This window comes from Scomber scombrus, chromosome 17 (genome assembly GCF_963691925.1).
Source record: "Scomber scombrus chromosome 17, fScoSco1.1, whole genome shotgun sequence".
NCBI classification, from domain to species: Eukaryota; Metazoa; Chordata; class Actinopteri; order Scombriformes; family Scombridae; genus Scomber; species Scomber scombrus.
The window spans coordinates 12526474-12551192 of record NC_084986.1 but is presented as its reverse complement, the minus strand read 5'-3'; the positions used below and the strand labels follow the sequence as shown (position 1 = coordinate 12551192).

At 38.2% G+C, this 24719-nt stretch overlaps 1 protein-coding gene across 2 annotated transcripts in view; it reads right to left on the bottom strand.

Moving 5' to 3' along the window:
* Window positions 1–7293: 7293 nt before the first annotated feature.
* nkain2 (sodium/potassium transporting ATPase interacting 2) overlaps window positions 7294–24719 on the bottom strand; it is a 92965-nt gene continuing 75539 nt past the window's right edge. For both annotated transcript variants that reach the window (XM_062437430.1, XM_062437431.1), the window contains 2 exons: window positions 14742–14802; window positions 7294–7379 (listed from right to left, as the gene is read on the bottom strand). In XM_062437430.1, coding sequence (XP_062293414.1) covers window positions 7294–7379; window positions 14742–14802 — 147 coding nt within the window. The remainder of the gene's footprint in view (window positions 7380–14741; window positions 14803–24719) is intronic.

Below are 24719 nucleotides of genomic sequence, written 5' to 3'. Positions count from 1 at the left end.
TTTCAATTAAGAAGTTTCTGCTTTTGCTGAAGGGTGCCGACGCCACGTGCTTCTGACATTATCCTCAAGATTTAGCAACATTTGAATCAAGATGTAATCACAGTTGGGTGGTTTGTCAATCAAATTAGATCTAACCACACAGTCAGATGATAGGATGGTTTTTACTTATTTGGTCATGAATATTCAAGATTTTGGAGGAATATTTGAGATTTGAGTTTTCAGAGACTTTAACTTGTTGAGCACTTCAACACATTTGTTAAAAATAATTTTGATAAAATTGTACATTTGTGAAATTCTTGCCAAACATAGGATACTTGTTTTTTTCCTTATTAGTCATACAATTACTAAGTACCATAGTAATAAATGTAATTATATACTAGAGTTTCAGAATAGACTCATTAGATTTTATAAGATCTTGTAACTCTCAATACAACTTCATAACTTTACAGACTTGACTGAATGTTTATTGACACTATTCAACAACAGAATGGCTTAGCTCCAGCTTGTTCTGCAAATGTTTAACTCACTATGTACAAAAGTGCATTTTTAGATCTACAGACAAAAGCTCTATTGACTGTTTCAAAGTCTAAATGTGATCAACAAACACAGAGAACAGTGTAAATGTTGTGTTTCTTCTTATTATTACATGACAAGATATTATTACTGTTTTTATTGCTGTTCATTAACAATCTTGAATGAGTTTTTGTTCCCCTTCATTTTAAATCTGTGTTGAGTTCAGAGCAGATTGAGGCTTTGCAGATTCTGGGTTAAGTGTTTTTCAGTTCACCATGACACAGGAAACAATGTACTGCAGTACAAAGTCTCTCACGCACACACACATGCACACACACACATACACACAAACAGGTCACATTACATATCTGAAATCCTTTCTGAACATTTGCTTCAGTTTGTTAAATGAACCCGATTAGCACTGGGTTGGTTGATACTGGTTCCACAGTGACAGATTGTATTAACTAGTCAACAAATTAATTCACTTTCAGTTCAAATTGTGTCATTTGTGAAAGACACTACTTTCATTTTCAATTTCTTCAAATCTTTTAAATAATGGCTATGTAACCCTTTCGCAACATTAGTTCCTGATTTGAATTTTGTGAAAACACACATCATCCACAATAATTGAGTTTCTTCAAAAGCAATGTGTAGAGTTGGTTCAGGATTCAAATATAAGTTAATCTTGTAAGGTCAATTATGTGCTGAAGTGAAAGTGAATTTCCAACCCTGACAGAACGCTTATTGAAAAAATTACAGACTATAGTGCAACTAATTCTCCCTCCTCCATGTCGGCCACTGCGCTCACACGTCAAATACACTGTACAGTTAGAAGAAATAAACCATAGTAGTCCCACTTGTACACAACATCATACATTATTAGTCAACTAGAAAAAACAGTAAACACAGCCACATGTGATTAAAAAACGTCTAGAAGTTCAAAGTTACATTTCAATTTTACATTGTGGTAGCTATTTTTCTCCATTTACTCGGCAGACATTCTCGGTGTTATTTATAGAAAAAAATCACAAAGTTCACATTTAGGACTCTCTGAAGAGAGCTGAGGAGCATTCAACAAACCAAACAGTTCCTTTTAAGTAGCTAGTTAGTCACACGCAGCATGAGATTAAATACAGTTTGGAAACACCTCATGCAAACACACAAAATGTTGTTTTCTGTCCTTGAGAGTAGCTGTCAGTATAGTCACAGATATCCAGCTGGAGATAACTGGCAGAGGGGGGGTGGAAGGTGGACTTTGAGATCAGTTTGTTGAGTGAAATGGTCTGTTAGTCCATTCTTATGTCAAGAGAAGCCAGTGTTTTTCCCCCCTAGAAATGTCCCTTGGTAGATGGAGAAGGCTGCAAACTTTTGTCCCAGTGATCGCAACACAAATAAAAGCATGTTTCGTCACATTTCCAGACGGAGTTTTCCAAACAGAATAAGAGAGGAAAACATCGGCCAGCTGTCTCCACAAACTGCCATTTTGAGCATTTTACATCAGAATAAGTAGCTGCTTTGCCAACTTGGAATGCAAATGGAAAATTTCTGATTTGTGACACCCTCTTTTTCTATTCTACTCTTCTTTCTTTTCTTGCATGGGAACCCAAGACAAGTTGAACCTGAGACCCATTATTTCTAGTCCCAGTCTGACAACGGGTTCTACAGACACCTGTGCGGTGATGTGTAGTTGGCACTTTCAACATTAAAATTCGAGTAGCGATGTGAAGAAGGGGAACTGCTAAGTCTCTGGTATCTCTGGCATAATCGTTGTCCTCATTACTCTGTAGGCAAGGGTGTTCAGTGTCGTTGCGGAGTCAGCCTCTGCTGTATTATCATTTCTTTTCCCCTTTCTTTCGCCAATATTTGTCATTCACCAGTGGTTTGGAAAAACACTACAGAATTTAAAGTTAGAAATATTTTTTAAAAAGTATTCCTTCTCTCACTTGTATCCAGCTCCTATTCACATTCAGCTTTCTGTCAAATTTTTATAGGGTACAAAATCCACAACAAGATTCAGGTCACTGACTGCGATTGTCATTTCTCGATGTAAAAGTTGCCCTTGGAAGATTTTGGCTGCTATTAGAAAGAGCTGGATGCTGCTGACAAGGCTGATTGGGCACTTTTAATTTGGCTTCCAGCATTTCACTACTAATTCAGAAAGGGTGAAAGAGATGGGCGAGTGACAACTGAAGCTCGGCATTGAAAGCTTTAAGAGGACTGATGTGGAAGGGAAACTGGCACCTGACCTCTTCTCTAAGGAGACGAGTAGTTGTTTACTCTCTCATGTTCTGCCTCTTTCTTCATCTACCTGTTTGTCTTGGATGGACGTCTCAAGACTAGCAAGAGACCAAAGAAACGCATCTGGAACAACTGCCCCCAGCTGACTTTAATATGGCAGAAATCACTTGATGGCCTCTGGGATGCTGCAGCTAAAAAAAAAATCATCTTTCTGCATCTCCCAGTCTGCCTGTCTATTTACCTGTTACACCCGTCTCCTCATCTGTCAATCAACAGTTAATTCTTTCTGAGTTTCTGTTGTAAACATTGTTAAGATTCACATTAGTAGTAAAAAAAGTTGGTTATAGATCTGTTGTAAGTGTGTGTGTGTGTGTGTGTGTGTGTGTGTGTGTGTGTGTGTGTGTGTGTGTGTGTGTGTGTGTGTGTGTGTGTTGGTGCATGCATGTGTATATTGACATACAGTATGCATTATCTGAAGTCTGTCTTCGTGTATGTGTCTGCTTCCTGTACACGTGCACATGTGAGATGAATGTATGCAAATCTACACACCACACTGTTATTGAACATTCAAAAGTTTGAGATGAGACCACAGAGTAAGCATGTTTGAGTCCAGCCTACGACTTTCCAGCTCCCAACTCTGTGATAAGAAGCCAAGTGCACCATGAAGTAATCTTAGAAAAAAGAAAGATGTCTGACATTCCTAAATCGGTAGTCTTGTTAGTAGATTCTTGGAAGTCCAGTGTCGAATCTGTCAGGCACAAAGAGCAAAAGGTTCCAGACAGGATACACAGGAATGTGTCTCTGGGGTTTTTAAACTCTTTGGTCAGGCATATCTGAACTCAAGAGTTGTTAGATATCATTTTGAAACTTAAAGGAACAGGGCTTCATACTGACATTTCTCTGACAGCAGAAAGTTCTCCTTGGAAAGAACACGCAACAATACACCAATAAGTTGTGGCCTCTTTGCGCCCCCCTGGTTTCTTTCACAACAGCACAAGGGGATGCAAGTCATTGGCTCCTGACTCTGTCAGACAAAACAAAAATGTAGTTGTTACAGAAGCTGCCTGTATTGGCATGGCACATGTCCTGCAGTAACAGTTTTCTGCCACATGAGGCCAGTGTTTCATCAGGAACAGAAAAAAACACTGTTAAAAAAACAGCAGACAATTAGACCAGAGAAGTCACCCAAGTACTGAACGGAGGGGGGCAGGTGAGGGGGGTGGGGGGTTGTAAGTTGAATCACAGAGTATCTTAGTGTCTTCTGTATCCTGTCTTCTTGTCTGTGTGTTGGTTGTTGTTCATTAAAAGACATTTGGAGTAGTAAAAGCAGGATGTTAAGCAGTGGTGACTGGTAAGGCAGCGCTCCCGTCTTTATTTTGACCTGCAGAGAGAGGAGAGGAGAGGATGAATATACAAAAACGTGATTTAATCCATTTCAGTGCTTTTGCATAGATTTCAAGGGAAATGTTTATTTTTTTAGATAAATAACATACAAAACATGTAACGCTGCCATACATTACAAACAAAAGGAGCTTATTTTAAGTTTAAAGCTCTTTGAGAAATTTGAGGCATACTTCAAAATACTGAAAGTTAAACAGGTTTATGATGATGAAATACTTCACTGTGCATTTGCTCAGCATCGTCCTTGATAAAAATAATTCCCCCCGGCAAATAAGCTGAACAACATAATGCTGCTTGATGAGAACATCAGAGGCATTTTTCCTGTGTATTTTATAAAAGATACCCTAGTGTTGGGGAGCAACTAGTTACATAACGGCGTTATGTAATCAAATTACAAAATACATGTAATTGTAATCTGTATACCAACTGGATTCTCAAGATTACGGGATCACACGAGAATCCATCTAGTCAAGTTATGAGCTTGTCTCCGAACCAGCGGTAGTTTAGACAAGTCAGCATCCTATGAAGATTCTCGTGTGATCTCGTGATGTTGCGAATCCAGCTGCCTCGCAAGGTGAAACGGTGATGAATGGCAAAAGACAGATGGTTCATCCAATCACCTGCCATCTATTTTTCAGTTTCCAAGGACAACTTTTCAGATGGTTCTGTGTAACAAACCATCGTCAGGTTAGTAATCTATAAAATATGTAATTAAACTACATCTGAATATATTATTTTCAGTAAAAAGCTTATATGTAGAATATATCATTCATTCTGCTGCTTTATATATTTTCCCTGTGCAGGAATTTCTTCTGGCATATTTCTGGACATTTGTTAGAAAAAGGAATCAAATGTAACGTGTTACATTGTTTTGATGAAATAGTTCAATAGTTGTATGACTTATTACATTTTAACAGGGTAACTAGTAATCTGTAACCTACTACATTTCAAAAGTAACCTTCCTGACACTGAAGATAATACTCAAGAGATGGCTCAGCACCCTCATGGGTATATTGATCTTGTTCTCAGATACTTTTCTCCCATAATATAAGACATAACACAATAACATAAAAACAAGAAAGGTAAGAAAAAGAAAAAAAAAGTTTTGTTTTCATCATATTTAATATCATTGTTGACACTGTACAAAAGGCGATGCTTTAAGGCTTGTTTGGACATCAGCTCTTAATCCCTCGAACTGAACTGTGAGCATTCAAGCAAGCAAACAATGATTTTTTTGCCTTCTCAACTTGTATAATTTCAATACAGGCTAAAGAGGTAAAATGATCTTGGATTTTACAAGAATAAAAAAAGCAATAATAAATGCCCTAAAAAATAAACATAATTTTGTGAGGCAGAAAAATCGTTTTATTCTTTTCTGATCTGCCCCTTTTCTTAGTGCCCCAGTAATTCAATCAAAAAAATAAATAAAAAATATATATGTTCAAGCTGTAAACCAAACAAATTCACTAGAGCCTAATCATGAAATCCAACATCAGTTTTGGAAAAAATGAATACAAAATTACTCTCTGTGCCTGATGTTTCAGCTCTGTGTTATTCTTATTATTTTATTTTCATGTACTGTGATACTTTTGGGATTATGCCAAACTCTCATTACAATGCACATAGAGTAACACATGCTTTTGAGGTCAAGAGTTTTTTGAAAAAGAAGTACATATTTCTGCAAAATTCTGGAGGCAGTAATTGTGGTGAAGTTATTTATGTGTGTGTGTGCGCGCGTGTGTGTGGGGTGAAAAAGAGAGAGAGGGAGGGAGATTTCCATTGGGATGCTACAGCTGATGCTATTTTATTGGTCCCTCTGGCCAGAGCCAATAAACACCAAAGTGAAAGGACAACAGCTGGGGAACAATGATAGCATATTGATGATGTTTGTGTATGTGTGTGTGTGCATATATGTGTGTGTGTGTACATCAATGTGTACAAGCTGTCTATCAGCACATTTACTGTATGTGGGTGTTTGTATGCAAAGTACAGAGTGTTTGAGTGTGTTATCCTGTATGTGTAAGTCTGTGCACAGATATTTGTATTCATGTTCCAGCTATTGTGTGTGTGTGTGTGTGTGTGTGTGTGTGTGTGTGTGTGTGTGTGTGTGTTTGCAACCATTATCTTGGGGTCGATGATTTATGATCTGTGTTATGGCTTCCACAGGGGACATATAAAACTACAGAATGGCCCTTTATTGCCTTTCTTCTTTGTTTAGTCCTACGTTGTATCCATCATTCTGTTTTCTCTTCTTCCTCTGTCTCTCTCTCTTTATATACTAGTCTCTTGCCCTCTCCATCTTGATCTCCATCTCTCCATCTCTATGTCCTTCTGTAGCTTTCTAATTCACTCCAGCTCTTTTTTTCCAATAAGGACAGCTATTGATAACCTGTCTTCTGCACCTCAGAATCACCATTATTTCGCCTTGTTGTTTGCTACACATTGTGAACTCTTGCTGCATTGCTCGTTGCTTTTCATGGGACAAAGTGAGACAGTGAGATTGACGCCAGGATGTCTAAGCGCTGACTCATTTTGAGTTATCTATTTGTTCTTCAGTCTACAAATAACCAAAGATCTGGATGGAACTGGAATCTGTGGTTTCAATCTCAGGAAATCATCATACAAAGAGGAAAAAGCTAAAATATACAATACAATAAATAAAATAATAATAATAAAATACACAACAATTACACTAGTGAGGGTGCCTTTTTCAATCAGTGTGGATAAAATAGTTTTCATGCGTACCCCACCTTTATTGGGCATGTGTGAGGGGAGTGATAAAAGCGCTACAACGGTGATAACTGATGAGACCTTGGGCTGATAAATGATAAGCCTATATGCTGAAACAGCGAGAACGTGCTTATATAATCCTCAATGCAGGACTCAAGATATCAAACACAGATGAAAATGAGTCCCCAAACACAGTACACAGTTGATGGTGGGGTTGAATTTAGGATGGTGAGACCTGCCAGCCCCCCACCTACACATCCAAAGTGCTTTTCCTTGCTGTTAAGATTCAAGACAGCAATACAAGCATTGTGAATTCTATTTTATCCTCATTTCTTGACTATTATTATTTGGTATGTATTAAAACAATCATGGTATTTCAACAAGGCATTTGGAGATGGATGTGTGCTATACTTACATGTACATGGGCTGTAGTTGAAGGTGGGAAGTCTTCTGAGGCCCCTGGTAGCCATACGAGTCAAACCCTCCTATGAAATCAACTGAAAAAGAAACAGCATCAATTAGATAAAACACATGCTGTTGTGGTTATCAACTGGGAACCTCCCACCACATATGATTCATTGCATTAGGCTTTCAACACCTACAGATATCTCAACAGTACATTCTGTACAAGAACCCCCACTTTTATCATCACTCTTAGAGCTAATCAGGGTTGTGGGCATAAAACATTTTTGAATGAAAATTTGGCCTCAACAATATGAAAATCCTGCTAATCCTATTTTTAGGAGTTAGACTAAGACTTGTACAGCAATATATTTATGCCTTGAGAATACACTTAACTCCTGAATTATCTAGGATAGATCCAGATTCCTAAGCTGAGGAGCTGTGAGCAGGTGGTTTCTTCCTTCAGACTGAGGCAGTGAGTCTGGACTTTTGAAGAGAGGAAGCCATGATTTTTTTTTACTTTGATGTTGCAGAGCTCTATAGCTGAGCTATAAAAGGGTACTTCCTTGCCTTGATCAGCAGCATACTTTCATATTTATTCGGTGAGATTTCATATCATTAAGTACAATGTGGGATTTGGCTGTCACTGCAGAGATGAAAGCAGCTATAAGTATACCTTAAGCCTGCAATAAGCAGGGACATGAGTCCAAATATCATGTTGAAGCCAACAGCAAACACAGTCAGGCAGTTTGATCTCCACACAGTTCACTGATTAGTCTGCTGCATTTGCGTATTAAACAACACTATAAATAACACAGTCCATGAAAATGCATGGAGTTATATATTCATCTTTACATCTTATGAGTATAATATGATACAGTAACTCTCTTTTTAAAGGAATAATTCTGCATTTTGGGAAATATATTTATTCTCTGTCTTGCTGAGAGTTAGATGAGAATATGATACAACTCTCATGTATATCCACTGAATATGAAACTTGATTAGTTTAGCTTGGCAAGACTGGAAGCAGTGGGAAAAGTCTGTCTTTGTCCAAACATATCAAAATCTGCTTAGCAGCATCACTACAGATCATTAATTAACATGTGATATAATGTTTAATTCATGAAAAACAAAAAAGAACATTTTTTTTTTTTTACAAAAACAACATATAAGGTGATAATTAGTCAAATTTAGATGTGCTAGAAGATCCAAGTCTTAATGCTAAGTTAAGTTAATCACTAGCTGGAAGTAGCTATATATTTCAGAATCAGAATCATCTCTATTGGCCAAGTATGCACAGACAAGGAATTTGACTCCAGTTTAGTGGCTATCAATGTACAGATAATAACACCACAACAATCTTCAGAAACACACACAGAACATGATTATATACAGTATGGGTGATACTATTTCTTTGAACTGTAACCAGGAGTGATGAAATGAATATTATGACATTACTTTATTACTTATTTAGCATAGAGATGTGAGATTGGCCTCGATCTTCTCATGTAGCTCTCAACAAGAAAGCACATAAGACGAAAATGTTGAATTATTCCTTTATCCAAAAAAATAAATCATGCTTTATTATGACTTTATCTGATGTCCAAAGAATCATTTGACTGAGGATCCTTTTATCAGTGTAAGAATGTTTGAAAGTATTTGTCTTGTTTTATCACAGCATGTTTTCAAGAGCCATACAGGTCCATCAGTCAACGTGAAATTATATGAAAAGTCAGGGTTTGGCTGTGAGTTTTTTTACACATCGCCCATAATCCTCTTAATGTATTCATATAATTTAGCCTATACCACACAACAGGACAACCGATGATGACAGACGACTGCTTTAATACTATATTTTATGATCGTTTGGCTCATTGTTGCTGTTCAGTCAGACATTAGGAGCCGATGCCTTTGCTTTATGTGTTCCTTCTTTGTGTGGATCCTTTTGTGGAAAAATGGCCCGGTGTGAAAGTCGAGGGTTTCCTGCTGATTCATGCTGCAGTCAAATAGTCCCAGCAGAGTTTCTGCCGTGCTCGGCCCTTTGAACACAAGAGGAAATGGAGCTCCTAACCTTGTCAGTGTGCTGCCAATCACCCTATCGTGGCTCAATTTAAAAATTCAAATATGCTATTCATAAGGCTCAGGCATGTCCACTTTAAAACATGGACGATTCCCCCCAGAAGACAAACTCTGCACTCGGATCAATACAAATTTCACGAGAAACCAGCAGACAGGCTATTACTTGTTTAAAAAATAAACAAATCTTTTAAGTTAGTTTTTTTGGTTGCAATGTTTATTATTCTCTGAAGTGTTCAACAGATCCAAAACACATCCCACAAAGATCATATGAAGATTGTTTTAGTTTTATTAGGATGGGTGTATCTGAGAGTGTGTGTGTGTGTGTGTGTCACTGTGTGTGGGTGTGTGTGTGCTCATGGGGGTAGGGTATTTGATAAGAATCTGACACATCTGAATAGCAGCAAGGCAGACAATGATTAATCTCCCACACGTGGACGCAACCATATACCTTCACACACACACACACACACACACACACACACACACACACACACACACACACACACACACACACACACACACACACACACACACACACACACACACACACACACACACACACACGTCACACTCACACACACACATGTCCACACATGCACAGAATAATTATCAGAGTAATTAGCTTTCTCAGCAACTCAAAATCTTCATTGGTCCACAGGGAGTATTAGCTTCTTCACCCAAGGCACATTTCAAGACAAAGCTCCCTGATTATTGTTTAGTCTCCACGACTGTATTATCACGCTGTGCTTTCTGCAGCCACATTCAGGACTTAAGGTTCGGCAACGCAAAGATTACAACGGCTTTCCAAATTATTCAGGGGAAAATGATCTTTTGTGTTCCATGTATAAAGATGGGCGTGATATGACTTTGCCATAGTGTTCATGTTATTAGGCTTTAATAGTGGCTTGAAACCACAATTTAAATCCTGATAACATTTGTTCCTTGAGAAGAAGAGTGAAAATTACTAACGTGGCTTACTGTATTATCACTGATCTAGTTTGCAAGTCTTGCCTATGTCAGGCAAAAGTTGAACCAAGTTAAATTTTTATGCTCTTTTTGCAGCATCACAAGGTGAATGACAAACACACCCTCTGTTCATAAAACAGATGAATGGATGGATCAGTGATGATGCATAGATGTGAAATCTGTCTGCGTTTGTTAAAGCCCTTTAAAACCTGGTTTCAAATGTTAAGGATTTCTCCGTAACCGAGGCAAAAATCTAAATTTAAGCCCAGAAAACAGTTAATTATTGATCACGTGAGCAAAAACAACTGTCATCACATTTAGCTTAAAATTTAGCCAATGAAAATATTGTTCACCGTGACATCAGCTTTTTCCAAATTAACCTACAAATCAGCGAGGAAGGACAGCTCAGGCTGACTTGTGAAATAACCAAAACTGCTCTCACTTTTTAAAAATTGTGTGTTCATGTAGGACTTCATCACTCATACTAAGACGCTCATTGAGAAAATAAGGTTTTCATGGCCTTTAAACAATAAATGTATGTCTTATAATATTAAGCTTCTTTTTGAGACTTCAGATGTTACTGTACAAATGAGAATGATTTAACAATGGAGCATCATTTTCCATGTCACTGAGCACATCAGCACTCACATGAATACGAAACATGTTACTCTACTCTGGCTTTGTTGTTTCCTTCCACCAAACTCTTTCTCAGGGTGCAAATCAAGCAGGAATGAGCAGCACGGAGAGCCAGAGGCTAAAATATAACAGTTAAGCAAAGGCCAAATAATCACTGTTAGACATTAATTATTTAGACAAGGTACAAGTGGCATTTTGAGTTTCTTGTCACTGCAAAGCTCATTTAAATGCAGCATTAACACATTTTCATCTCTAACTAACTCCTGCATCTCAATTTTACTCCATAAAAGTGAGATAAATACAGTGTAAATCACTCGGAAATGCTCTTTAACTTATTTCACAGTGACCTCGTTGAGCGCAGAGATCACATGAGGAGCCTCTAGAAACAGAAGAAGGTTTTGATACCTGGTGCTGACCCGCAGTTTTAACAGATGCTGCTCGGAAATCATTTCCTCCCTGCCAATCTTAATCCACAATCTGCTCTGGGCAGGATGGAAAGCAGGAAAACTTGTCTACTCTCAGCACTTCAAACTATTTCCACTGATCCAGTCTGCATTTATTGCCTATCAATATTTATGTGAGAGCAAACTGCATCTTCAGTTCAGTGTTGAATAAGACATGCCTGGTTATTGATCCTCCCGCAGAACGGCTGTGTCTACTTTAATGGAATAACTAAGCTGATGGCCTCAGGTAAATATGCTCATTCAAATTAATGCTCACAGACATGCGCCGCATTTCAAATAGAATAATCAAAGAGTTAATATGTTGATTTGCCTCCCTCATTTCCCTTGTATATTACTGGTATTACACTTCAAATTCAATCCATTAAGACTATCAAAATGCTTTCGGATAGGTGTTCAGTATGGCTTTCTCAATCAACACAGCTGTACTGATGAATGCATGAATTGTTGAAAAACCGAATGAAGATAAATGATGAGTGAATGGATGGTTGAGCATCTTTTGAGGTTCTTTCCCACCTCTTTTCATTTTGCGTTACAACAGTTGCCTTGTGATGGCGGTTGAAAGAAGTGATAAGTATGTGGGAGAGAACTATGAATGAACGACAACTTTGATTTAGCGCCAATCTACCTTCTTCCCTTCATCCTCCACACTCCCTCCCTCTCTCTCACCCCTGTCTCATTCTCCTCATGTTACTGTAAATGAACGAGCCGGGTTACAAATCTGCAGGCTACAAGATTCACTATCAGTAAAGGCCAGGATGGTTTCATTTAATCCTGCTGCTTCATTACAAAGACGATGAATAAGAGAACAAGCCAGGAAGCAATGATAGAGAGAAAACAGAGGAGTTTACTTCATGTATCTTACTTGTTTCACAAATTCAGAAACAACAGCCCCACAAACATACCTAATCAAATATATTCTGAACTGACGGTTCGTTAAACCCTTCCCTAAACCCTGATTGTCCAATCATAGTTATGCAATGCTAATGCTAACTAGGCATGAAAAGCTTTGGTCTTTTGCACACACCAAATCGGTGTCCTTGTGGCTGTAGCACGAGTGTAACAACAACATAACGAAAGACAGAAGAACAAAAATGCAAGGATGAGATAAAACAGTGTTTTATCAGCTCAAATGTGCAATGTAATCATTAGCATGCCCGGCTAAGTGGCTCACTACAGTAGTAACAAAGCGTTAATGCCAAGGGCAAGGAGCACATCATTAACGAACCACATATATATCAGTGTGTCATATTTAAGTGTCACATTTCTAGGAATAATATTGGAACAGTCACTCTCCTGATAATCTCTTGCTGCTAGAATATTATCTAAGTGTGCCAGCACACTCAAGTTCCTGACAAGGAACAAGACGTCTTGACTTCTCTGTTCTGAAACTTCTCGTCATTGATAGTATTATTTTGATTAAACATGGTCTGCTTGGTACAGTGGTTTGACAGCCAAACTGCGATAACATTATTTGGTGTTTATTAAATCCATCCCCTCAAACTCATGTTGGTAGTGATGAATTCAGAAAGGTAGGACTGCTGCCTGTACAGCTCAGAGTAAAACAGCAGAAGCTGAATTATCCGTACAATATTATCAATGAGTATGCTCCTCAATACTCTCAGATAACAATGATCTATACTCAGCAAATCTATGATACCATCATGTTAAGTGCCTCGAGTGCGTTCATGTTGAGTTCCTTTTTTTTCCATTGGTGCCACATTGTAGAGTGGCCTTCTGCTACACATCAGGTTTTTAAATATGAAAGCTTACAGAAGTAAAAATATAAAAGACCTATAATTAAATCTGCATTGAAACGGTTACTTTAGCTGTCCTTGTTATTTGTTGAGTCATATTTACTTCTTTAATTGTGGAAATGAGGTTTTGGATTTCAGTACTGTATTGTTCAATTTTTATGGTGCGTTTCTTTATTTTTATTTTTTTGTCTTTTAATACCCTGAGACCATGTTGGAAATGTTTTCTATGCTATCTTTTGTATTTTAGTTTTTTATGTGTCTATGTAACACAAATATGTAATAAATGTAATAAAATCAATCTGTAACACAAGTTTGTAAGGTTTCAGGTTACGTTCACAACTACTATTAGGCTAATGATAGCCTCTGTTCTTTGTTGGATTTGAAGAAGTTTGCACGCCGGCAACCCCGCCTGATGTTTACCTGAAATTTATGGTGCAGACATTTTCTCAGGCGTCTTCTACATGGATTATCACCTGGTGAGGGTGCAGATTTTTTGCCAGGGACATGCGGATTTAGAGACACAAAATGTATGCGGCCAAGTACATTTTTAAGACCCCTTTACAAGATTTTTGTTTTAAAATGAGCCAGCTGGAAACAAGGCCGTAGCCAGGATTTTTCAAATACCGAGGTCAAAAATGAGACTACAATTTATATGACTGTTGGGTTTAATCCATGATGTATTTATACTGCTTTCTTGCTGTGCATTTCTCAATCATGGTCATTCTTGTGGTCCAGTTCTTTCTTATCATTTCCAATTGTGCAACTTAAATCAACTCCTATTTCAATATTCTACAACTTCCATGGTTGTATATTTAAAAATTATAACTGCAATATATTATTTTCTTTGTTTGTTCTTAAAATGTGGAATGAAGCACGGCCTGCTGGGAAAGGGAGAAAAGGGCTCATCCAATGAATGAACAGTTTGCAAAATCGGGTCAAATCCAATTCACAAATGTAGACAACATATTTCTGGCGATTTCAAGGCTTCACTCCACCGCTGGCTATAGCCGGATACTTTCGTTTTGACATGGCAGGGGAATCTTCAAGTACGTGTCACATGACGGTCCGTTGATGCAAGGATAATTGTCTCGTCGGCTATTTTCACTTCACAATTAAACAAAACTTCAAGAAAAAAATACCGAGGACATGACCTCGGTGTCCTCAATGGTGGCTACGGCCATGGCTGGAAACATAACAGTAAAGTGTTGGCTGGAGACAGGAGTTTCAACCAACACTCAGAGTTAACATTAGCTTATTAGCTAGCTAGCTAAAGCTGATTAAATCCACCAGTGATGATCGTCGTTTGAGCAGGACGGTCGGCAGCAAGAAATGAGAAGCCTGCTTTCATCTACCACGGCCAGACACCAAGGACCCATTGTTTCAAAAATTACTCTTGTTATGATTGTAAGAGAGCATGACAAGCGTAGCAACAATGTCAGGGTTTAGCGGTGCACTCACTGAGAAACAGTGTCGTTTTCAAAATACAGTGGGCTTAATAGAGACATTTTTGTGTGTTTGGGCTTTGCAAAATGTGTGTATAGTGTACTTGTGTACTTACAACTATCCTCTTCTTCTGAAATGAGCTTGACCACATAGCAGGCGTAGATAAACCCCACCAACTGTAGAGAGAGAGAGAGAGAGAGAGAGAGAGAGAGAGAGAGAGAGAGAGAGAGAGAGAGATAGATGTTATTCTTTTGTAGTTAAACTGGGTGAAAGAGAAACATGACTGAATTAAAAAAGACATCATATTCTTACATATGTTAACATCATCAGCAATAAAGATGAGACAGACCTTCAGATAGATAGATAGATAGATAGATAGATAGATATCAGAGAAAGTGTGCACACTGAACAAATAGTTGTAACAGACAGGAAACAGATGTTGGTGTAAGTGGAGCAGGACAGCACTATGTTGTTTTGCTCCAAAATAGAGCACTTGAATCAATGTCGATGGTCACACACAAACAAAAACACACACACACACACACACACACACACACACACACACACACACACACACACACACACACACACACAGAGTGAATGTCTGGCATCTTCAATGACAGCCACAAGGTTAGTCTAAACTGTAACGGTTTCAAAGCTAAACTGACACTGTTTTAATACACGGCTTCAATCGTCACAACTGTTAAAAAAAAGAAAAGAAAAGAAAAGAATGGTCCCTCCATTATGGCGCTGTGGGTAAACATGAGTGAGATAGTGATCACTGAAATTGAATTTCCAGCTCCCTCTATTGCTTCGGTATTACAATGTCAAAGCAGATAGTCCAATATTTCACACTTAATAAAGATGTGTTGTTTCCAGACACTATTAATGTGTAGATAGCAAAATAACACATTTTGTATCAATTTCTGCAAATAATATGGTTCATGCTGCTGTGTCCTTAGATTACTGGACAATCACATTGTGTATCCACTGTTGGTTGGTTTATTCCTTCGCCCTAATGCATAGACCGTCTCTTTTTGGACTACTGGTGATGCAAGTGACTGCACACTCAATAAGCCATCTACTGTTTTAAATCAGCCCTGAACTTTGCAAGGCCAATGCTGACATAGAGCCAGCATGATCAATGTCATGACTTATCTATGACTCCCTCCCCACAGACAGACACACACCACAGAGTCTCTTATAGCAGAGCTGCTAGAGCAGCTATAATAAAGTTACCACACAGAAACTTTTATGAAGTGACTGGTGACTGTTAAAACTCCAGTGGACTCTCTGTATTGACAAGGAGAGTCTGACAGCGGCTGCTCATGGCTGGTTAGCTCTGATTACCAGCTCTGCATCACTGTTCATGCTACATGGAGCGGTGGTCAGTTATAATCCCCTTACTTCTCATATCACACAATAGCCTACGTAGCCATAAGACCGATGAGCAGAATTTGGGTGTGCAGTTAGGGATTATGGCAAAATCAACCAAAATTTCGCCTTGGCCTGACTAATGTTTGCTAGTTTGCCTCAAGATCTGATGGCTGTAGTGACTGCTATCTGACAGGTGAAACGTTAGCTAGCCCTCAAATGGAGACATTACCTCGCCTGTTGTTTTCACTCTGACTTAATAAGCAGAGAGCGGGAGTGCGACTTAGTGTTAAGTTAATTATTTTTTTGATTAACATGGTAACTTAATGTAGCTGTCTAGTAAACGTTAGCCAAGTCACATTGGGCCGACACAAAAGCCATAACGATAGCATAACTTCATATTTATGCATTAGTAACATTAGCTAGCTGGCTAGTGGCTAAATACCTATGATAGCTAGTGAAGATAAATGTTATGTCTGTAACAACTAATTCAGCCAGTGAGAAAAAGTCACCATGATAAATTAAAGGCTATTGAGATTATTATTGACCTATCTTTGCATCTTTAAGCCAAGTGTGGTAAAGTTAACATAATTCATTGGTTTTCAAATTTTAGCTGACATATTGCTCTTCTGAAAGAATTGATGTTTTGGATTTTGATATAGAAATGTACACATCTTGTTCAAGATCACTGAGGGGTTTGTTTGTCCTTGCATTTTGTAGGAGGACCTGGCTGCACAGCTAAAATCTCTTCTGGAAAAGAAGGCTCCAGACAAACTGACTGATCATCAACACACCATCCAACAGCAGCAGAAAGAAGCTCTACATAAGTTACATGGGGTGAAGGATCTGTTAGTATTTATTAATTATCACAGATGCAGAGTATACCTTTTTCTCTTTTTATTTCACTCTGTAAGAGCTGTGCGATGACAAATCACTTAATTCAACCAGTAGTTTCAATTTTCAGCTGTGTAGTTATTCATTTTTACTATTGCACAAACATGTTGAATTTCTGTATTGGTTGAGATGTGTGATATGATAGGAAATTATCAACTCTACTAGTATACGGCCCTGAGTTCCCAATTCATGTTGAGATGTAGTTAATATGTATACACTTTTTTTCTTTTGTAGGAACATTTCTATGATACCGTATCCCATAAAGGATTCAGAAAAATGAGGCTGCAGAATCAGACAGAATCTACAAGAGGGCCAGCGGCGCTATCAGAGGAGGAAGTTGCCTTGTAGTGCAGCATCAACAGCTCAGCCTTCAGCAGATGAAGACCCAAGTGAACAGTTGACTGTCATCAAAGGAATGAAACCATCACCAGAGGACATGGGCCTGATCGAGACAGCGATGGAAAAGCAGAAAATGGATCAGCACCCATATCACCTACAGTTGCAGACATTATCCAACATTGCCCTCCTTTCATAGACATCCCAAGCTTGGTAAGACTCAGGTTTACGTATCCCAAGTATTTACTGATATGAGCTTTGTTGTTGAAATAGGGCTTAAAATGGTAATGGTAATGGTAATCCAAGTAACACATGTTCCTGTGATTGCTGTTTCCTTTATCAGCTAGAAACAGAGTTTGCAAGATTGTTCAATGGTAAGGCAGAAATCCGGAGGTGTTGACTGATAACCTCAGGTGACCTTGAAGGGAACATTGCAGAAACGATGTGCGTTTCTCACACAGGGACTTTATCTGAACAGAAATGCAGAACGGGGACTTTTGTTATGATAACAGCAGATATTAAAGATGAACCAGTCTTGAGAGAAATAGTTCATCTCCTCCCACAGGCAGACAAGGGCACTGCTCTAGCTTTTGTACGGGCTGTGAATGTCAACTGTTTTAATGACCACTTTAATGCTTATACAGTGGAAAGAGCTGATGAGTTCAAACTTGTACAGACTGCTGGGGGATTTGTCTGATTTTAGACCGCTTGACTCTAATACATGTTTTAGGGGAAACCATCTCCATCAACCCTAGATATAAGGTTTTTGTAAAGAGTCTTTTTTAAGATGTTTAAAATAATATTAATTGTATTTAGCCATTTGTGTCGAGTAACATGCTTGTTTAAGATGAAGTGAGAGTTCTGATCACAACGTGTAATTTTGAGCAACACATGAATGCATTAATGTTTCCACATTATCATACATCAACATGTAACTATGTTTCTTGAATTGTTACACATCATTACACATCTCTGTGTTAATCTATCTGATACAGTCTCTGTATTAATATCCTTGACACACTTAATGTATCACAATTAACATAATGTGTTGTCCTCAATTCCACTCACTGATGTGTAGGAATTTAACACAGGTTGTGCTGATATTGGTTGTTACAATCATCAAAATGAAAACCTCACACTGCCAGCCACCCTTAGCAGGGCTTGTACCTCAAGTTGTTCTACCTCATTGTCTCTCATCCGTTTGAAGCCACTCACAAACCCAAAAACAGTAACAGCTGCAGATTGAACTATCAAAAGGGGCGGCAGTGCTTTGTTTTGTTGTGCTGGGATTTTTACCAAAAAAGATAATACTGAAGCCTTGTGTGTGTGTGTGTGTGTGTGTGTGTTTGTGTGTGTGTGTGTGTGTGTGTGTGTGTGTGTGTGTGTGTGTGTGTGTGTGTGTGTGTGTGCGTGTGTGTGTGTTAAGACAGTGATAGAGCAGTCCACACAAGCAGAACACCTTTGCTCTCTGATCTGTTTGCTCATTCGCTGTTTGTTTCCAAGGCAACCGATGGAAGGTTGGTGATTGGAGGAAAGATGCAGGAAGGTATGGACAACTTAAGGTTAGGAATTTAGTGACCTTATTAGCCCTCAGAGCGGAGGAGAGGAGGAAAGAGATAGAATTAAATAAATAAATGTGGAAAGTAAGAGTAGATACAGGCAGACAGTGATGGATGAATGCATGTGCATGAGGTAATAAGCAAACATATTACCCTGAATAAAGAAATCTTATTGCTCGATTAAGGCTTTAACTGTGGGAAAAATGACATTGACCTGGTTGGTATTCTATTGACTACATGGACACATGCTAGCACACACTCACACAGCCACACACCAGCACGTAAACACACAGCCAGCTACAAATGTGGGCAACTACATTTGAGATTCAGCGTATATCTCAAGGTCTTGACCTCATTTAGTCTAAATAATGTTCAGCTCCCAAAGCTCCTCTCTCCTGCCTCGTCTTCTCTCCTGTGCTGCTTCCCCCTTCTCTCGCTCTCCTTTCCTTCCATCTAAGGTTTTTTTTTCCTCATTTCCTTTTCTTTATTTCCTCTCTGTCCCTCATTTCTTACCTACTCTCTATCCTACGTCTCCAACAAATAAATGAGTCATAAAATATAGTGTTTTGCTCTGTGTGGGATGAGTTTACTTTAAGCTGAGCCAAAAACTGGATGTAGACAATGCTGCCAGTATCAGCATGGGGATCAGTGGTGATGAGAAAATCCATTTGGATAACACAGGGGCCCTTTTGTAGCGGAAATGTCATGAAAATTTAGCACTGATCTCAAATGCTGATAACCTTCAGTCATTATTTTTAGCAATTTAACAGTATACTTCCATTTTTGAAAGATTAAGATTATCTCTGGCCATGGACTGCCTCTCCAGCTAAAATGAGTTATCATTACTGTTCATTTTAAGACAGACTTTGAATGTTGCAAAGTCAAAATGTCGTTTTAAAGACTTTCATGAATTTGGGTCTACAGTTTTCTGCCAGCCCGTTCTGTCTTCTGAAGGCTCATTGCCTGTGAAAATGAGTTTTTGGTAGAGTTTTGTTAGTATCACTGAACAGAGTGCAGAGAGCTGTACCGCCCTGCAATGGAGGACATTTGATCAGCTGTGAAAGGGCACGTTTCTCTGCACATCAATATCCTGTTAATATTCTGGATACTCAAGTATTCAGTTTTGGTGTTGCTGCATCTAAACATAATATCCTGTTTACAATAAGCCTGATTATATCTTCTCCCCATGTGAAGAAACCCAAATAAGATAGCTGGCGTGCACCAATATTAGCTATGGAGCTGTGACGTGTATGTTTCTTATCTTGTTTACTGGCAGTTCTTCGTCTGAATAAGTTTGGTGCCTGAAGTTATATTTATAGTATCTTGCTCGTGAGCACTGCAAACTTTTCATTATTATTTGTATAGCTGGGATAAAAAATTCCCCAAAACATATTTTATATCCCTGAATCTCCTCAAAAGTATGTCGATATAACCAAGATTTATATCCAAATACATCTAGCCAAGCATCCACATCTAGTAGCCCACAGTAATGGATTCAAATGACATTTTCCTTGAAGATAATTTTATTTATTTTGTATTTTTACTGAGACTACGTCACAGTGACTCAAATATAGGGAAGTGGACTTTGTTGAGAATTGATTAATCAATTATTATAATGTGTATCATATATAATTCATATTAATACAGATTAATACCAGTTGCTTCCATTGTTTGCAGTTTTTATTGTTTACAGTAATATATGCGGTTGATTTCCTTTCTGACTCTTCAGCTTACTCTCCATCAACTAACACCTCCACTGCTTTCATCTCTTACTGTTCAATTTATCTGTTTTCAGTCATCACACTTCAACTGACACTTCCAACAAAGTGTGTCGCAGTTTGACAATTTCATCCCCTTTGAGTACTTGAACTTCAACCAAATCTTCAACTCTTTTTAGCTCATTCACTGATTTCAGTTTCAGTCACTGCTTATAATTAAACAAACACTATTTCGAAAATTCCTTTTTAAGTTATTTCACTAATTGCATTTTGACAGTCCAATGTACTTCTTTCAGAATTTAAACTATTTCAAATGTTTCAATTAAAAAAATTACAGCTACTTATATTTTCTTCAAAAAGTTTTGCTTTTTCTGCAGCCAACAGTAATAAATAATAACATAATGGTGTCTGACCACAGTTTGTGTGTGAGAGATAAATAGAAAGAGGGGATAATATTTTAGTGTCTCTCTTGTCCCTCTTTGTTGGTCTAAAAGTAGTTTTCTTTGGTTGCAGCTTCTGCTTGTATTTGGATGGACTGAATTAAAGTGAACTGCCCTCAGGTTTCTCAGGTAAACACCACTTTCTTTTCTCATTTTGTCAGTGGATTAGGGTCACTTGGTAACCACAGAAAAAAAAACTGAAGGATGTTTGGTGTGACAAGTGGAGAAAGTAAAAGCAACACTTCAGCATGGACTCAGACAAAGAGATGTAGCGGGCCCCTGCCCTGATCAGCCTGACAATCAACTACTTGTACAACTTCACTTCACAAAGGCATGCACCTCACTAACCCTAACCCTAGCCCTAACCCACAGAAACCATTTTTATGGTGTTTTATGTGCATGGTGACACGCTAGAGACAGTGTTTATCCCAATTCTGAAACATACGACACAGCAGGTACTTGTTGCCATGGTAAACACAGCCAGTAGAGTTACTTATAGTCAGCTAAACCAGCAGCATTATCTTTAGGGAGGGGAGAGTAATGGCATGGCTAATCAGCTGTCAAATGGACACGTTCTACCTGTCCATAATAATTGATTGTAAAATATTCCCCCTTCAGAGCTTGAACAGAATGTTCTGAACAAATGTTTGCAATGATAATGAGAGCAAAGTGGGCTTCCAGCACTGCAGATACACCTTCCGGTTTCAGAGTGCCTTCCCAGTTTAGGCCATTTTATATCTAGGCATACTGCAGGTATTTAAAGCGACACTTTCAACCTCTGAAGGTTATCTGCAGCTTCTCGGGGACTTTGATCATGGCTCCCATATGACCAACATGTCAGATTAGTCTGAGTTATCTGTAATTAACTGAATTTAGTTTAAAAATGAGAATAAATTAGGTGTTGCAGTGGTTAGGACTTGTGCCTCTCAGGAAGGTTCAAACCTGCAGTTCGGCTGGTGTCTTTCTGTGTGCCTGTTCTTATGTTTGGTTTCCACACACAGTCCAAGAAACATGTTAGGTGATATAATGATCCTACATTGTTTACTGTAACTGTGAATGTTAGTTGTACAGTATGTGTAAGCCCTGTGACGGACCTGTTCAGGGTGTGCCCCTCATCTGAGCTCAAATAGCCTTCAACTCCCCCACAACACTGCAGCGGGTACATAGGTATAGAAATGTAAAAACATATGTTGGAAAATTCAAGTAACTGTATGACAGAATTAGTGATCTGAACTTAAAGTAGCACAATTTGATTAAAGTAAAAATAAAAAGGTAACGTTTTGTAGCAAACCATGTCATTCACATACAGCGATCGTTTGAGCTCATGTTGTTATGCATTAAAGTAGCTACCTTCAACAAGATGCAGCCCAAAGTACCAGCGTTGAAACTCATGAGGATTTAATGCCTAAAGCAGGTGTCTCAATAGTGGTATGGAGATAGTTAAGCTTTAAAAAAATAAAATAAAAAAAGGACACTGCACAGAAGAACACACTTCACAAGATTTGAAGACAATGCATAACATCAAAGTGTGGCAACAAAAGCAACCTCACATGAAAACTATGTGAGTGAATATGGTGAATGTTTAAAAATGCAAGCTTTAACAGCTCCGACTCCAGAGTGCACACAACAATTAACTCAGTACCTCATATTTTGTCTCTGAAAAATATCTGCCCTAAGGCAGCTAACTAACTTCTTATTACTGATCAGCCTTACTTCAATGAATGTTAATATATCAAATTGATTTTGTTTATACGAGAGACAACTTGAAAATATTTAGGTCCTGTATTTTCTACTTTACAGAGCTTAAACGTAATGTTTCTCTTGGTTCAATGTTCATGTTCCTAATAAAAATGTGACTGATCTTTATTTTTCTCCATTGTCTTATCTGTATTTATTTTAACAATTTTAATAAGAAACCTAGCTTGCTGTTTCATTTTTCATGACATTTGTATAGAGAAAAAACAAAACAAACTGTCAATATCTTCAGAGTGTCTGTACGATAAAAATACTGTAGTATGATATCGTTGACATATCATCCCATCCCTATCCAAGGCTTACTTTTTTGGTCATAAAACAAAAACTTGGACAAATTTTGATCTAGCTAAAAACTTTACAGATGACACTGTCCCCAAAAGGATGAATAAGTCCATAATAATGTATGGCCACATGACAATGAAATGTCATTAAACTAAAATCATTATCATTAGTGTTTCCAACAATCATAAGAGTCCCAGATGCTCAGTTTGCGGAAATTCTGATAACACCTGTAAGTTTTGAAAGGAGCTCAGGGAAAAATTAGTTGAATGTCAAACAGCTGGTGTTTGATAAAGGAAGGAAAAACCTACAGTGTGTTCTGCATAGCCCCAGACCAAAAAAATCAGGGAAAGCATCACGGGAGGAGACCTTTTAGAAAAGCAAGGACAGATGCCAGGGGAGGGCATGTATAGGTCAGTCACCCAGTGACGTAATTTGTCCTCTAGTAAGGAGGAAGGCACTCTGCCTAGTGAGGTTGCATTTTCCCAAAATGATCGCAGCAGAAAAGTGCTGATGCCACTGCATCATCTCCCCCAAGGTCTGTAACACTTGTAAAACTCACAGCTCACAGGTTTATATACGACCATCAGTTCTGAAGATCGTCACGTTATTTAGATCCATAATGACTTCTGTCCCATTTCCTGCTTCTTTAATCTAACCACCTCCACACTGTTTATGAGTATTTTATGTTTGTAGAGTTGTTGACTATCCATCTGATAATCGTGCTTCATGTGGAGCGCATTACTCTGTGATGAAACTGTATTCATCTGAAATGAGAGAATCCATTATAGCTGCATAACTCCACAGCAGATAAATTGTGCTGCGATGAAGGTGTCACATTCATTGGATTAAGTCTGTTTATGTGCTGATGATGAACGCTTAAACTCAAACAAATGTTTTGCTCCAGTTTTCCTCCCTCAATTCCCTCTGTAAATTATTTGTGATGAAAATATTTGGCAAGGGAGACCTGCGCTGAAAAATCGCTGTAATGCTACAATCAATAATTACTCCTAATCACTTTCATCTAACTGTGCTTATGCCATTTGATGCTTGTGTAAAACTCTGCATACAGCTTACAGCAACAACAAATTAAGTAGAAATAAAGCAACGACCTCTTTCAACCTCGAAGGGTTTGTTTGTTTTCATCTGGTGCCACAGTTCTTATACGCTGCTGTTTACAATCCTTTGTTGCAAGCTTTTGTTTAATTGTTTCAGGAACTCCGAATAATACAAGTACAAACATAAAATGATAGGTATTACTTATTCAGCAAATATGGGATTAGCACTGTAGAGCTCAGCACTTTGGTTGACTGACATCAACACGCAATCTTTTCTTCTCTTTTCCTTGAGCTATGAATAACGACAGCAATACAAAACAATCTCACCCAAGAGCTGCTTCCGTGAATATTTTGACCTGAACATGACATCATTGTCTGTGGTTAATGACAACAACGTCACATTCAATTGAGTGAAAAGAAAAACAAGAAATGATAAAATTACACTTCATATTGTAATGACTCATTTCTTTCTCCAATGATGAGCATAGAAACTTAGAGTAATACGTTTAATGATTTCATAATGCACGATGATTTTGCTCTAAACTGATTCATTGACTGAGTGAATCAAACCAACTAACCCTAACCCTTTGTTTGTGGCCTCTAAAATCCATCATACCATCTTACTAGTCATTATGAGAGGACAGATCTAGAGTCGTCCATGAACAGCTTCTCTCTTTTAC